This window comes from Pollachius pollachius, assembly GCF_949987615.1.
Source record: "Pollachius pollachius genome assembly, chromosome: 18".
NCBI classification, from domain to species: domain Eukaryota; kingdom Metazoa; phylum Chordata; class Actinopteri; order Gadiformes; family Gadidae; genus Pollachius; species Pollachius pollachius.
The window spans coordinates 12,012,528-12,029,808 of NC_136951.1; the positions used below are offsets into that span (position 1 = coordinate 12,012,528).

The following is a 17,281-nucleotide window of genomic DNA, read 5'->3' on the forward strand; positions in this document are numbered from 1 at the left end:
TTTTGTGGGGGGGGGGGGTGCGGATTAGATTTCTGTTGTTGCATCCGTTCAGTGTTCATTCTCATCACTCACATATCAATGAGCTAATCAATGGCGTGTAATTGCCTTCTTGTTTAATAGGAAGGAAGGTTACATTTAAATATTTAAATTATTTATAACCCAAATACGCAGCGATTTTCTGTGTGGAGGTGTTAGTGTGTGTGTGTGTGTGTGTGTGTGTGTGTGTGTGTGTGTGTGTGTGTGTGTGTGTGTGTGTGTGCGTGCGTGTGTGTGTGTGTAAGTATGCGTGCGTGTGTATGTTTGTGCGTGTGTTTTTATTTTCGTCTGTGTGTACGTGTGTTTGTGTGTTTGTGTTTGTGTGTGTGTAGGTGTAGCCTACGTAAGTTCTGGCGTGTGTGTGTCTGTGTGTGTGTTTGTAGCATGCCTTGATAGTCATAACCAATATACTCCAAGGTTTAAACGTTATAGATTACTTTCCTATGGAAAAAATGGAATTACCCTTTCTGCCAACGCAATAAATTCTCAAGCACTTCCTTTACATGATCTAGGCTATGTGAAACGGAAACCTATTGTGGGTTTTTTTCCGTGTCACGAGGCGTGGACTATGACAATTATTTGTTTTCCTCCAAATATATGTTTGGGTAACCAGGAATACATTTCGTTAATAGGCAATGGACATGTTTAAGTCCTTAATGCGTTTCCCGCTTCCAATCAGTGTGTGTGTGTGTGTGTGTGTGTGTGTGTGTGTGTGTGTGTGTGTGTGTGTGTGTGTGTTTGTGTGTGTGCGTGTGTGTGTGTGTGTGTGTGTGTGAGAGAGCGTTTTTGCATTGGAGAGAACGACCAACAAAAAAAGGGGGTGGGGACTTCAACGTCTCTATTTATAATTGGCCCAAACAAATTAGTTTGCAACTGCAATAAAGGTCAACGAAGGAGTTGGCTAGAAAAATATCTGTCGAATTCTTTTGGACATGCGCAGAGCGGAGATGCCATATTGGAAGGAGGGTTTGGAGTGCAGCAGCAGCAGCAGCAGCTGAAGACGTCGCTCGCTCGCTTTCAGAGAACGAAGGGAAAAGGTCTGGAGGATTTAGACGCGAGAAAAAACTTGATCGAGGTAAGACAGGTGACAGCTTTAGGGTTTATATGTGTATTTGAGGTGTATTTCTATTGCGGACACGCGTTTCCCGAACGAAACGAGCACCGAGAGTTTTTTTCCTGCTTGGCAAAAAAAAAGCTTCAAGTGCTCCGAGGCGGTTTGTGTAGAAACAGAAATACTAGAGCGTTCACGAGCCAAGTTGTTAAAAGTGTGTGTGTGTGTGCTTGTGTGTGTGTGTGTGTGTGTGTGTGTGTGTGTGTGTGTGTGTCGCCTAATTATAGCTTTCACTTTTTGATGAACACGTCGACTCGTGGCACTTTCGATATCATTTTTTGCTGCATAGTTCCCGCTCGTTGTGAATATGTGTTGTTTTCAATCATTTTATTAAAACGCAGTTTAATAGGCCCTGTGCATATAACACAACCAAAAACCCGCCTCAAAGACAGATTTTATCTCACTCCAAGTGTTAATTTGGGTCCAAATGAAGGGTGGATGTTTCAACCAAAAATATTTTAATATTGAATAATTCACTTATTGCGGTCATTCGCCTTGTTGAGTCACCGCCTTTTCCGCGCAAAGGTGCGCGAAAGTCATCCGAAAAAATACCGGACGTTGCCTAAATGTCAAACCACTTTCAACATGGCGGGTTATGTGTGTCAAAAACTGCGCATACAAATCTCTGAACAAGGAAAAAATAAAACGACGGCACATTGCAGAGCGGGCGATGTCTCTTTTGATGCGCACACACGAGCTTTAATGAATTAAATTTAAAGTGTGCGTTTGGCGACTCCGGGGGAGTTTTTTTCCGTTGCAGTTTTGAGTGTGCAAAGTACATGAGCTGGAGTGGCAAACACACACATGACCTGCAGCCCGGACGCACCGTGCACCCGTGTGGCTTCGCGTGCACGTTGACGTTTCCTCTTTTACTTTTATTGTGTGTTGTCCGACAATATATATATATATATATATATATATATATATATATATATGTGTGTATATATACACACACACACACACACACACACACACACACACACACACACACACATACATATATATCGGGTTCTGTAGAAGGCGTGGATAGCCTGTAAGGCGGTTGTGTTTTGCAGTTGAAGTGAACTGGGAACGGGGGGATTTCACCCCATGTGGTGTAACCCCCTACATTGAGATATCGGCCTAGCCTATGTGTGTGTGTTGGATTGTTCTTCATTTTGATCAGTTTCGTATTCTGTGTGCATTGTTTCAGTGGTGGTGACTATTTAACGATTCAATTGATAATTGGGTTATTCCGCCTATCCCTTTTTATTTTTTTTATTTTTTTTATTTCCACGGGCGATCGGCAAATCCTCCGCTCAGCTCTCTTATTCTACATGAGGTCTGCGTTTCTTGGCGGAATCCGCCTCCGGATTAAAATCGTCAGCAGAACGAAACAACGAGGTCCATGCGATGGACCCGAACAATACATTCCTACATTTGTCTAATCAATAGACTCCACCTTGCCTTTTTAGATTAAGCCTATGACTGCTCAAAACATGGTAGGTCTATGCATATTGTCCCATAACAGGAGATGTGTGAAGCGCATTTGGGAATGTGTCACAACACAACACCCAACCGTGTTTTCCAATTCCTGAAAAACTAAATTCATTGGGTCTGCGCCACAATATTGAGGATTTCAGGCTGTTCAACAGCTCTTCAAACCACACTCATCACGGGGTTGGTTTTTTGATAACGCATTGTATGCAAATCGGCCCGGTCGGTTTTTCTTTTTTAAAGAGCTGAGGATATTGTAGGCCTAAAGGCGCGGAGAGATAGCCCTGAACGGGGATGATTGAGACCACTGAACGCGCCCCCCCCCCCCCCCCCCCCCCCCACCCCCACCATGTAATGGCTCTTCAATACTCCCAGATTAAGATCTATTGAACGAGCACATTTGCAACGTGAACAAGCTCACCCTTGAGTTCACACGTCACATGGGCAAGTCCAGTCCCCGAATGAAACCGCAGTCGCAGACGAATAAATAACTCCCAAGTCATTCGTTTTATGAAGTGGAAAACAACTGCTTTCAGGAAAACATGGCAACATCTCCCATGCTGCGGTGCGCCAAATAAGCGTTCAGCACTTTAGCCAAACAGGTTCAGCATTTACCGCTGAACCGTTCACCGTTTTTCTCCTCTGCTTGTTCATTAATTAACAGCGAGTTCTTTCTTGTGCGCACGTTTGTTGTTCTGCAGCTTTGGGGCTGACCTTCCGGAACCTGTCCTGTTCTGTCGTTTGGTTTTTAGTTTTTCTATCATTGAAGGACATCTTGAAAACCATGAACACCGAGTCCATCTTGAAATCACGGCTGTTCAAAATATAAAGTATTGTCTCCCGTTTCCTAAATCAAAGGAAATTCTAAATTCGAGTTCAGCATGTCCACGTCCCCCCAACAGATGACGGACAGCATGTCGGACTAACGAGCGGCAAAACGCGGGCAGGAACGGAGGCATGTGTGCTTTGGTAGCTAATCTCTCTAAATCCTTTCCTGTTTAATCGTCTGTAAACTTGGCTTCAGGGGAAAGGCGTGGACACAAACGTGTGTACGGTGCCCGGGGGACGTGTGTGTGTGATTGGAGGGGGGGAGCTTGGGGTGGTCTGAGTGCTAATCAGTCGAGACCCCAACTCCTCCATCTATGGAGGACAGAACAGAAGTGCCTCGGCCCTGGGATTATGTGTACCAAACAGGGTTCTTCTAATCTCTGGTACTCCAGTCCTCGCCAATCTGGGCGCACACTTTCGTCCCATTTGAGATTCATTTCCAAAAAAGAATGGGATTAACAGCAAGTCATTTGGATTGAACCCCCCCCCCCCACACACACACACACACACACACACACACACACACACACACACACACACACACACACACACACACACACACACACACACACACACACACACACACACACACACACACACACACACACATACCCGAACTGAACATCAGTTGCATTCTGCTTTTGTTGATTTCAATTACACCCTTTTTTTGTTCTTGCATTTCATTCATGAATCAGTGCTCCTCATGGTGCTTCGTTCTCCGATGGTGGATTTGTCAGTGGAAGAAACAGAGTCTGATCTTTCTGGCACATTTTGAGTGCATTAGTGCTTTTCCGTGCAATGTTACAATCTGTGTGTTTTGTCACGTTGACGCTTTGATGACTTTGAAAAAACAGATCATCCGGGAGCATGCAGGGTTTCCCTTCCCTGCTGTCCTTGATTAATTACCCTTTGATTCACATTTAGTCAGACATGTTTTCATCAAGCACTCCCGGTAGGCTCATGGGGCTTCCTAACAGTGTTTACAAGCTGTGTGTGTGTGTGTGTGTGTGTGTGTGTGTGTGTTTGTGTGTGTGTGTGTGTGTGTGTGTTTGTGACATGCTCATGTCTTGCATTGCTCCAGCAAAGCGAAGCTGTTGCTAAACACATGGGTATGAGGAATATGTGGAGGGGGGGGATACGTGAGTGGGACAGGGGACAGAGGGGCATCATGGGAAACAAATTAGCTCATCATCTCGTTGGGGAGGTGTGTGTGTGTGTGTGTGTGTGTGTCCGTCCTTCTCGGTGGTATCCCAGGGATCAGATGAGTGGTTGGGGGCACAGAGTGAACTCTGAGGACTCATGTCTGTATCGTTTGTGGTTGTTTTTCTTGTTCTTGTTCTGGCTTTGTACCCGAATGGCCACAGACCTTGAAGAGGGAACTGAATAGGCCTCCAAATTTTTTTCTTCCATTTGTTTATTCATTTTTTTCATAATTTTTTTTCATTATCTCAATAACTCCACAAAACCAATGTTTTCAAGGATCACCAAAGCCATGACGTTTCCTGCGGCATTTTTTCCCCCTGTGCCACGGGCTGGTATCAGCCGATGGAGGCCGTGGTGGAGGGAAAAACCTTGACGCTTGTTTTTTCAGGATGGATTGCCACAGAGTTAATTGTGGGTGTGCTGGAGGAGAAGTGTGGGTGTAAGCGCGACTCTATGGCTGACTCACGATCAGCGTAGCCCTCGGTGATGCCAACTGAGAGAGAGAGAGAGAGAGAGAGAGAGAGAGAGAGAGAGAGAGACTGAGAAATACTACAGAGATTCTAATTTTTCTCCCCGTCATTTGGTTACTGGCATGAGGCTGTTCATTCCTGCATAGTAGAGATGTAAAATAATGTAGACAGTGGAGTTATCCAGTTACTGTGACAGACTTAAAAAAAAAAAATAATGTTTCGTTTTCTACTCAAATGCATTCCTCTCTTTGATTACTGCAACGGTTGTTATTTATATCCCAAAATAACTGAAACATTACGCAGTCGAGGTTGGATTGCAAACGTATGTTTTAATAGATCAGGCTGTTTTTATTCTCCCGGAAACTAAAGTTCCTCATCTGTGCCAGCTGCACTCAGTTCATACTCTGTATCCACACCACTGTAATGCCGCTCGCGTCAGGCCTGTTTTTCTACTCTATTGTCTAAGCATAGGCTGGTGATCGGATGAAGAGTTTGTTTCAGTGGTATGCAAATCTAATCCAACCAATCATGTGCATATGTAGGTAGAGAGCGAAAGAGAAAGGGAGAAGGGAAGAGGGAGGCAGAAATTGTAGACGGTGAACAGGTGGACGCATTTTGACACAGACACGTTTTATTTTGTTTTTCTTGTCAGTATCATTCAGATCAGTTAATTCATTTAATAAGACTTTTACACAATTCACGAAAAATATGACGAAAACAAAAAATATGACTTAAGTAATAACGTATATATTTTTAATTTTTGTATTTTTTTACAGTTGCCTAGCGTGGATGTATTGCTGCGATGCAGTGAAGTCAAACAACAGGCTGACGAACAAACAAAAAGAACTATAAGGTCAAAGTTTAAAGTTCACCGAGCAGCGGAGGGCGCAGGATGCAGAACCGAAGCCACGACCGCTCATTGGCTCGGGCCGCCGGAAGGTTCCACCCTTCCACCAATGGAAAAGAAGAAGAGATACCCACAGGTGAGGCCCATTAACCAATCACCACTTTCCTATTTTGCCTATTTACTCTGAAGTGCTCTACGGGGAACTCTTTAAGGGGGTAAGGGGCATCTTGTCAACAGATTGACGGTAGAGATGGGCGATATGGCCTAAAATCCATATTGCGATATACATTGCAGCCTCTTGCGATAACGATATATATCACGATATAAAATCATAGAATAACCGTTTCAGAACAGGTTACATAGACCCTAAGGAAAGCCAAACTGCTAAATGTATTTAAAAAAAAGAGAAATATAGTATGTCCTTTCGAGAACATTTATTGTGAAACACTGTAATCATACAACATAATGTTGCAGATAAATAAAATGAGTATTGGGTTTCTTTCCTTTAGTGCAAACCATTCTAAAAGGCACGACACTTAGTTTAAGTCCTTGGTTCTTAAGTGCCACCCAAGATGCAGAGAACAGGAAAAACGGGTGTCTTTCTAGATAAGGAACAGACACTGTACTGACAATTAGGGATGGGCATGATTAATTGATCATCGATCATTGATTGTTAAGATATTTGTCGATTACGTGATATTTTTAACCATCAAAAGGAGGTTGACCCAGCCGGAGAGGTGGTCTCGGAGACGTTGCTCAACATGGAGCAAAGAGGAGACGGAACGTCTTTTGGATATTTGGGTCCGATATCCAAAAGACATTCCGTCTCCTCTTTGCTCCATGTTGAGCCACCACCCGACGGTCCGACAAAAACAAGTAAAGAGTATGCTGGAAAACATAAATTAAAAATGCCGATGCATTTAACGCATTCCGAGTCAGGATGAAGGAGAAGGAGTTGGACCAGTCCGCAGATCAATGTATATCACGCTGGATATCCATGATTGTTTACTTTCACCGGTGCACCTTTAAGACCGGATTGCGCATCAATGCGTGTTTACCATTAACCCATTTGTACCGGCTGCGCGGAGCAACATTGTATCTACTAGATACAATGTTGCCCGCACAGCAGCCGGTACAAATGGGTTAACGTTCTTTGCACACATGCAGGTTTGTTGACGAATTCTGGCACTGTTGCGAAAATTGCAATGTGAAAAGGAATTGCACCAAACCAAAAATTAAACATTGTATTTTGCGTCATCAACATGCATTATCACGATAGAATTGAAATCTCTTTCGTAGGCCATTTTTTTTTATCGTTTATATCGTATATCGTTTATATCGTGCATTACTAATTGACGGTAGACTTTTAGGGTTGGAAGCAATTGAGCAAAACACTCAACCATTACCGTACTTCCCCCTGCCCCGCTGCTGTATATTTCTTTTTAACTCTGCAACATTCACTCTCTATCTGTCTCGGTCCCTCCATCCCTCTGTGTTTCTCTGTTTGTCGCTTTCCCATTCACTCTCTCTGTCTTTCTTTCTCTCTCTCTCTCTCTCTCTCTCTCTCTCTCTCTCTCTCTCTCTCTCTCTCTCTCTCTCTCTCTCTCTCTAACCGTCTAAGCTAATGATACATTCAGTGTAAGAAACTAACCAAAAGGGGAATGTTGGCTTTGGCCGACAGCACGGGGAAGTTGTAAATTCTGCAGCAGTCGCTTCTCGTTTAGGGGAAGCCACAAGCCTGCTGCTAAGTCGGTCAAATGTTTATTAGGATCTGTGTTCATGTAATACTTTTTTTATGATTCAGATGGCTACACCTTGTGGTTGCAAATGCAACAACTGAAATCTAGATATGGAAAAGCCAACCGGCGTACGATAGTACATTGTAGGTCAAGTCTGCCTGTAAAAAAAAGACTTCCTTCCACAAATGTGAGAAGACAAAGATATCACCAAAACAAGAAAATGAAGCCTTGGGCAAAAGTTCAATGTCTTTTGGGAGTTACACCAAAATGTCCCTGGTATTGAGATCACCTACACATACACGTCAGCTGAGCATGCTGCCGAATCTGGCCTAGACCGGGGGGGGGGGGGGGGGGGAATTTCTGGGGGATTTCTCGTTTCTTTTCCTTCCAAGCATTACAGGTGACTGTCAAAAGTCAGGCTTTCATCACGTGTTGGCGGCAAGACATGCTCCGCAAGCCAAATATAGGCCACTGTTACTCCCATTCGCTTCTCCTCTCCTCCTCCTCCTCCTCCTCCTCCTCCTCCTCCTCTCTCTCCTGGAACAGGTTGGAGACCCCCAAACTATTCATACGGCCCGCTCCCCAGTGGCCTGCTCTGACAATCAGTCACACAGCGGGATCATACATCCCAGCCCCCCCCCCCATCAGCCCCACACACACACACACTCACTGCGTGCGTTCACACACTCTCTCGCCCACAGCGAAGAGAAGCAGAGCGGGAGAGGGAGGTGGAGGATAAAGCGGACACGTTACACCTTCACTCTATCTGTCCACAGCAGGCTACAGGAAGTGCTTTCTCCTTCACAGGAGCCTTCACCGGCTTGGGTTTTCTGTGTTTATATTGATATGCAAGGGGGAGGGGCTTATTTGGAAGAATTTGCATATGCTGTTTGTGTAACTATATACATGTTTGTGTGTATTGGCGCCGCTCCAAGCTGACTCGTTAGGACTTGCTTTACAGGTGTCGCGTTGGGCATGAAGACACAATTTGTTTTGGTTTTTCTTTGTATTTCTCTGTATTTCGTGTAACTAGGGACACAATGAGAAGAAGTGATTAAGCCGTTAATTCCGAAGCCACTTATTCCGACATTTCTTTGCAGATTATTTCAGGTTGACTCATTGATTAAAAAAAAAGATTTGAAAGCCACTGCCAAAATATTTGGCATGTCGTCGTGCCTCAAATACTGACCCGATGGATTCAATTGCCTAATGAGGTTGTGTTATTTCCTGTTTGGCGAAACGACATCCAATCAGACGGCGGATCGGCGGGGGAGGAGGCGGAGTTCAACTGGGAGGAGTACATGGAGGAGCCGGGCACCAGCGCCGCCCCACACACGGCCTTCAAACACGTGAGTCGCAGTGACATCATCACGGTGGGCGGGGCGGCCCATCACACACGCAACGCACCTTTTTAACGCCGGGCCATTTGTCTACTGATGTTAAATTTGTCTTTTTGGTACAGAGCAACAGGATTACCGTTTTGGGCTTTTGTGTTAAGGGGTCTTCTGGGAGTTGTAGTTCTTTAGCTTTGTAGTTTTGGATTATGACAAAGCAAAATATCCCGTCATGTGTTTTTGCGTTGTACATGGGCTATTATGCGATGCCAAGGACATTGGTCCTTGGCATCGCACACTCCTCATAGCAGCATCCTAACCACGGTATATAGAAGGATGGAAAAACAGACCCGCCATTTTCTATTTTGTTATAAAATTTAAACAAACATCTTGTCTGTTTCAAATGAAAATGCAACAACTAATGGAGTGACCTCTCAGCTCAGTAAGCCTACACTTATTTTTTTTCTACACACACAAACATGCTGACACACAGCCACACAACCTCACCACAAATACCCCCAGTGTTTAAGTGGGGAGGCCGGCCTTACGTCACTCCCTCCCTTCTCTCACGCAACAGACGTAGCACACATATAATCTTTCTTTTGGTCCCAAAGCCACCACCGCCATGACAGTTACATCACAGGATTCAAACTGGTGATGGTGATTGTGATGAAGAAGACTTCTATAGATAGATAGATAGATAGATAGATAGATAGATAGATAGATAGATAGATAGATGTACTGTAGATATATTTAGATAGATAGATGTATTTGTTTTTTTAGTTTACCTTTTTTGTAAAGTTTTATCTGTGGTTGACGTGAGGTAGAGATATCTCCTCGAAATCCCCCTAAAATGGGATTGTAAAATCGGTCTGAATAATGAATATTCCAGGTCAGAGCAGCATGACGTTTGCTAGCGAGCGGTATTTCTTAACGGTTTCTAGGCAAAACCGTTTCGTGTTATTTCTCAACGTTTTCTACAAGTATAACCATTCCGTGTTGCGGTTTTGTTCGTAATTCATTGGGATTTTTTACAGTTGATTTTTTTCTTTAAATGCTTGGATGAATTTAACAAGTTAGATTTTGTTTGTGATAAACTGCATAGAGAATAACGGTGTGTGTGTGTGTGTGTGTGTGTGTGTGTGTGTGTGTGTGTGTGTGTGTGTGTGTGTGTGTGTGTGTGTGTGTGTGTGTGTGTGTGTGTGTGTGTGTGTGTGTGTGTGTGTGTGTGTGTGTGAGAGAGAGAGACTTTGACTGCCGGGTTCTCGTCTTGGTTGAGTTGCAGTGAGTTGGGAACAAACCAAGCGTGAATTTTTCCCTGGAACTGTGGCATTCCCATCCCCTCCCTCTCACTCCCCCTCTCTCCTTCTCTCTCTCTCTTGTCCTCACCTCTTCCATCCTCCCTCTCTCCATCGTATTTCATTCTCTCTCATCTCTCACGCCGTTCTTTATCAAATCTTTCCTTAACAGACGCTGTGTCACTCACAGCTGTTGTCTCTTTTGCTCGCATCAAGTTTTTTACTCTCCCTCTCTCTCCCTCCCTCCCTCCCTCCCTCCCTCCCTCCCTCCCTCCCTCTCTCCCTCCCTCCCTTCTCCTTCCCGTCCCCCTTGTTTCCCTCGTGCTCTCTGTTTGGAGCCAGGACAAATTGAAACAGTAATTTCTCTTGGGTTTGAACACATTCTCTCGCTCTCTTGCTCCGTCTCTCTCTCCCCTCTCTCAAACTAACACACACAAACTAACACACACATTTGCACACACTGCCGCCCATTGCTCTTTCTCTCTATAGCCTTCAGTGTCTCTCCCTCTCTCTTACATAAGCCGACCAGAGTCTTTCAGCACATTTGCATTGTTGGAGCAGGAAGTGCCCAGGCCTGTTTGTATTGTGTTTATGTCTAAGAGGATGGCCTTTTCCAGTGTGTGTGTGTGTGTGTGTGTGTGTGTGTGTGTGTGTGTGTGTGTGTGGTAAATCATGCATATCCTACTGGGCTGCATGCGATATTCCTCTGAAGGAGTGCTGTTGCGGCCGCCTATATGTCTTGGAAATTAAAACCCTCCAAAAAGCCTTCCTCTTTCTCCCTTACTCACTCTCGGCTTTCTCCCTGCTTCACATTTTTAGTATTAGACGGAAAAAACCCTGCACACTCACACACACTCCCTCCCCCATTCTAGCTCGCCCTCTCTCGCTCGCTCCCTCTCTCTCTCTTTCCACCTGTCTCGGCCCGAGCGCGGAGAACCAAATTTCAGGGAGCCCAAGGCGGGGATCACATGGGTGTCAAGCAGTCTTTGCCTTGCTGCTTTTTTAGAAATAAAAACTCAATTTCCCATGAGCCACCATGGCTCTTCTGTGGCAGCGCTTTGATTTGTTTGGACAAGTGGAGGAAGAAGAAGCAGTAGCTGGAATTCTGTGTGTGGAATCTAACCCCACGGCAGGAATTTGGAGTATTTGGACCCATTTGTTGATAGTTGATTGGCCTTATCGCAGTTTGGAGTATTCTGCTGTGTCGGTTCTAAAGCTGTTTAATAGAGGTGATTACTGAGGAGTAGTTTCCCATTATTCCACTGTGCGAAGCGCTTCCCTCACACAAATAGCAGTCTGCAAACTAAGCAATACATTTTCAACAAAAAAACAATTTCCCCTATGTTCTAGAGGGGAAAATAGACCTTCTGCCTAACTGCTAAATCTTAAACTTATCTATCTTATTTTACTATTTAATTTTATTGTGTGACAATGTTACTACGTGAAGCACTTTGAGTCTGCCTCGTGTATGAAAAGTGCTACATAAATAAAGTTGCCTTGCCTACCTGCTGTACTATATATATATATATATATATATATATATATATATATATATGTTCATATTACTATTAAAAAAATAACTATGTCCCACCCACCCCCCACTCCTTCAAAGTATAAATGGCCACAAACTGCCACAAATGGCCCTTTGGACTGAGTTGAAGCCCGGTGGAAAGAAAACACGGAAATAAACTCCTCTCCATTATTCATTAATCAGAGGAAAAGGAAAAACTGTGCCAGTTGATCCTGTAGACTATGGTAGTCTTTAAAATCTGTTTTCTACATCTGCTATGCAACAACACTATTACGATACAACCCAGGTGGAGCGAACTAAGTTTGAATACAAGCATCAACATGGTTAGTCCCACCGCAGTACCAAGTGCAGCATAGGCCAACCATAGATAGATATCGCCTGAGCTGGGCTGTTCAGTGGAACGTATGTTTCGATGCAGTGAAGATTGCCTTAAAAGAAGGTGATATAGAGTGATTGTGACTTGGAAAAGACCTATGCCCCATCGGACGTTCATCCATTGAGTTGGGTGGTTACCCAGCGGCAAGATGGCCGCATTGTTGACGCATGCTTAGAAGCCGAATGCGATATTGTCAGTATATATATACATCTATGTAGGACAACAAGCCAATGCTAACAACCCTCAAATCTTCCCTTCTTAAATTCCTCTTTTCTTCATTTTTTTCTCTCCTTTTATTTTCCTGGCCTGTGATTGGCCAGGTGGAGACCAGCCTGCGGAGCAGCTTCCAGCCGGGCATGAAGCTGGAGGTGGCCAACCGGGCCGGAGCCGACACCTACTGGGTGGCCACCATCGTCACCACCTGCGGCCAGCTGCTGCTGCTGCGCTACTGCGGCTACGGCGCCGACCGCAAGGCCGACTTCTGGTGCGACGTCATGACGGCAGAGCTCCACCCCGTGGGTTGGTGCGCGGCCAACAGCAAGACCCTCGCGCCCCCACAAGGTAAGGGGGACTGGGTTGTTGGGTGTGTTTTGAAATGGGGGTGTGTGTAGTTGGTTGGGTGGTGGCTGGAGGGGTGTGTGTGTGTGTGTGTGTGTGTGCGTGTGTGTCTAAAGGGAAACAGCTGGCTGGCTTATTCTCTTATGGGCAGAGGGATGAAAACAGGTTGTTCTTTTTACCGTAATGGCCAATGTTGAGTGTGAGAGTGTTGGGGGGGGGGGGGGGGGGGGGGGGGGCTAATGCTAATGCTGCAGCTAGACCATCCAGTATACCCAAGAAGATGCCCCCGCCTCCAACACACACACACACACACACACACACACACACACACACACACACACACACACACACACACACACACACACACACACACACACACACACACACACACACACACACACACACACACACACACACACACACTCTGACGTGCCTCCAGGTGTGTGTCCACTGGCCATTAGCTTTAACTGCCCCCCCACGCTCTCTAATAAAAGCAGCCTTGGTGTTCTCTACACCTTCTCGCACACCACCTCTATCACAGTAAGACCACTAGGAGAGTAGGAGGAAGAGGTGGAGGGCAGGCCAAGCCTTAGCAGAGGCTCTGTTAAAGGTAGACTGTGTTTGTGTGTGTGTGTGTGTTTCCTGATGTTTCTTCCTCACCTGCTCCACATCGTAGATGGATGGTGACTCACCCTTCGGCGCGGTCAGGCCATTTATTTTTCGCTCTCTCCCCCCCCCCCCAACCGCGATTGATGAATAGCGTGTGCACTTTCATCGCCATGGAGACAACGTGTGTGTGTGTGTGTGTGTGTGTGTGTTGGGGGGGGGGGGATGTCTGCCGTGGCCAACGGAAAAGGGGTTGTTTTTCGTAGTGTAAAAAAAATCGTTAAGACCTTTTTGGATGGGGAAGGGGTGAGGGGTAGGGGGTAGGGGGGTAGGGGGGTGGGGGTAGTTGTCCTTGCCTCAACTTCCTCTTTAGCCCGTGCTACTGTAGCAGATGGCTGGATGTCTCAAACTGTGAAGTGTAGAAGTTATCTCTCATGGCGCTCCTAATAAACTGCCTGTTTTTTCCTCGGCTTGCTTTTTGTTGCTGCTATTTGGGATTTTAGACGAGGAAAGGAGAAGCTTTAATGTTTGTTTTTGATTTGAGAAATCGTCTGTGTGTGCGTGTGTGTGCGTGTGAAGGCGTGAGTGCTAAGGCCTCACTCATTGATTTGTCGGTGGACATGTTGACGAGCAGGGTGATGTTTTACCCGATCAGGGACCTATGGGTGTACAAGCTCAGACTTGTCGTCTAGAAATTGAATATTTATGTCAAATGTATTTCCCTCCCAGGTCCTTAGAAAACATACAACACATCCGCCTCACCCATTTGCATGCGGTACAGAATGAGCCTTGTCTGTTCTTAATTTAATTTACATGAGACGTTGTATATTTTATCTTCACTTCATGAGAGTTGAATGTCATAAACTATATATTCTCTATCTCCTGTTTCTATAATGTAGCACTCGAAGCAGTTTGCTTATTTGATTAAGTCTAAGCACTCATTATTCTTATACTTTTTGGGTTGTATCTTTGTGGTTGAATGCATTATTGTAAGTCCCTTTGGACCAAAGCATCAGATAATTTAATCAGATGTAATGGAATTTAGTAATATAATGTGTTATAATATATTCGACATGACACTATGACAGTACGAGCTTGATTGCTGGTGTGGCATTGGAAATACCAAGACTGGGAAGCAATAACAATAAAGGGGAAAAATGTAGCATGATTTCTTTAAATGTCCTTTTAGTCCCAAATTTAGGGATTATTAATTTTTGCCTGAATTCACCAATGTTTGGATAACACGATTTAAAGTGATGCCCTCTAAAGCATGTAAATATACTGTTTAAAAAACACACAATACTTCTTCAAGGGTGTGTGTGTGTGTGTGTGTGTGTGTGTGTGTGTGTGTGTGTGTGTTGCTGAGTCAGTGTGACTGAGAAGTGTTGAGGTGGCTAGCGGGGGCGTGTCCTTCTGATTCATATAAATATCTACAAATTACAACATGGTAAATAATAATGATGAGTCACTGCTTATATCTCTATTCTCTTTTTTCTTTTTTTTTCTCTTAGATAACCTTTACCTCAGAAAAGGTAAGGAAGCTTTTCTGATGCTTCTGGACTGACCACTTTGTCGACTCTGCTTAGCATGCTATGCTACGTATATCACTTGTGTGGCTTGTTCTATGATAGTTAAGCCCTAGCGCTGTTGCATGTCAGGTATTCTATGCCAATTGTCGCTACCCTATGCTATGCTATACTACTCTATGCTATGCTATACTACGCCATGCTACAATATGCTACCCTATGCTATGCTATACTACTCTATGCTACGATATGCTACACTATGCTATGCTATGCTAATCTACTCTATGCTATGCTTGTGGTGACCGTTCTCCCCTTCACCGTCTCTCTTCTAGTCAAGATGTTTAGCCTCCAGAGCCTAATGCCAATTCCTTCAATGCTGCTATTTCTCTTGCCCTTTATTTCTCTTGGCTTTTTTTTCCCTCTGTCTCTTTCTCTTTTTTTCTTACCTTTCTACTGCTCCCATTCTCTCTTTAAAATTGATGCACACACACACACAAATGGGGTGCTTAAACACAAACGCACTACAACAGAGTATTCGGTAAATGTTATTTTTCTTTCTAAGCACTGACTTGGAGCAAGCTGTGCACAAATGATAGTGCATGTGCCACAGTGTGGCCAAGAAGCACACTATTGCTTTGCGATAGTGTGCTTCCACCTTTGGTGTGTGTTTGTACGTGTGTGTGTCGGAGTGTGCGAGCGGGTGTGGCATCAGTGTGGTCATGTCGGCATGAAACACTCAATCATGCGTGTAGCAACAGTAGAGGAGGATATTTGGGGGAACTACGCACTATAGCGTAGATAGCATAGCTGACAGGAGTTGGCGATATAGCCTTTAAATTATATCCTGATATTTTAGGCTAAATCATTTTTCAGTAACGATAGTCATGGGGATATGACAAACACATGTTTATTTCTGATTGCAGTAGCATTCATCAGTGCTTTTAGTGACATAATAATGCAAGAAATAATAATAAACATAAAACAATGTCCCAAAAGGTAGTCACAGCCCACATGCACTGCCCTTCCCCAGCAATCCGCCTCTTCCGACAGTTTGTGAGTCGGTAGGGGGCATTGAGATCACTGTCCTCAAGCGATTCGGAGGGAAGCCGAGTCACCGGTCAAGAGCAAAGGCCATTAATATGCAATTTTGAGCATTAGCACTTAGCTCAGCAATTATCAAAATTGACACTGTGTCGTCACTTATTTGGATACCATATCATCAAATAATTCAACAAAAGTATAAATGACTAAATAGTTTAATAGTTACATCATCAGAGGCTGATGCCCGCGCTGGCTCTCAGCCATGCTACCATGTGCTGTTGTCGCGTTGATCCTCCAGCAGTGCTTCCCAACCCTTGACCTAAGGTGTTCCACTCAATTGTCATCGCAAACTTTTGCAGACCACCTAAAATCCAAACTGGTAAAACATTTATAAATGCACATGAATTTGCAGATCAAAAAGTGCCAATTTCTCCTTTTTATACACAATGATTTCTGCAAGAGGGCCATGGGCCTGAGGAAAACACTGGAAAGAAACAGTCAGCAAAGCTGCTTATGCTCCCAGTGTGTGTGTATCTAGCAAACACAAATTAACACCAAACATCAATGGGGAGGGTGAGAGCTGGGAGCCGGGCAGCCTGGGCTCAGAGTGGGGTTAGTGAGACGCTGGTTTCAGCATGAGCGCTCTCCTTGAGTGTATTCCCTTTTTTTGTGTGTGTGTGTGTGTGTGTGTGTGTGTGTGTGTGTGTGTGTGTGTGTGTGTGTATGTGTATGTGTGTGTCTTTTCCTCAGTGCCCCCGTGCTGTTGTTAGTTCACCCGTGCGTATGTATATACCAATTTTTTTACATTCCCCATACCTATAGTGTATACAACACACAGTGCAGTGTCATCAACGTATAGAAGAACTTAGGGCTGTATGTTAGCATACGGCCCACCCCCCACAGAATCGACATAATGCATTCACCACACAGCTTCCTGCCAGGGCCTGATGCAGATCAACGTCAGAGATGAGGGGTGTGTGTGTGTGTGTGTGTGTGTGTGTGTGTGTGTGTGTGTGTGTGTTTCTCAAGTCATGCTGTTCCCGGATGTGCAGTAGTGGCTCAATGCACTGCACAAACCAGCCACGATTGCAGATTTTAACAATCACTTTAAAAAGGAGGGAATACCCAAATAGTACGATTAATCAGATATACATGAGGCTTCATGCAAATGCAACTTAAACAGAACCAAAGACAGTACAGAGTGTACACATAATGTAAATATTGAAACAACACATCTATGACATAACTTGTCCTTCCTGACTCACGCACATGCAGCCACATACGACCACACACGCCGCCCG

At 44.6% G+C, this 17,281-nt stretch overlaps 1 protein-coding gene across 4 annotated transcripts in view; it reads left to right on the forward strand.

Annotated features, from left to right (window-relative positions):
* Nucleotides 1–985: 985 nt before the first annotated feature.
* sfmbt2 (Scm like with four mbt domains 2) overlaps nucleotides 986–17,281 on the forward strand; it is a 34,138-nt gene continuing 17,842 nt past the window's right edge. Inside the window, exons 1-5 of one of the 4 annotated variants that reach the window (XM_079755530.1) lie at nucleotides 986–1,111; nucleotides 5,901–6,107; nucleotides 8,965–9,059; nucleotides 12,570–12,810; nucleotides 14,925–14,945. In XM_079755530.1, coding sequence (XP_079611656.1) covers nucleotides 6,017–6,107; nucleotides 8,965–9,059; nucleotides 12,570–12,810; nucleotides 14,925–14,945 — 448 coding nt within the window. In that variant the 5' untranslated portion in view covers nucleotides 986–1,111; nucleotides 5,901–6,016. Of the gene's footprint in view, nucleotides 1,112–5,704; nucleotides 5,729–5,750; nucleotides 5,772–5,900; nucleotides 6,108–8,964; nucleotides 9,060–12,569; nucleotides 12,811–14,924; nucleotides 14,946–17,281 lie in introns of those variants that run through there. The other 3 variants (XM_079755531.1, XM_079755532.1, XM_079755533.1) reach the window with 3 other exon arrangements.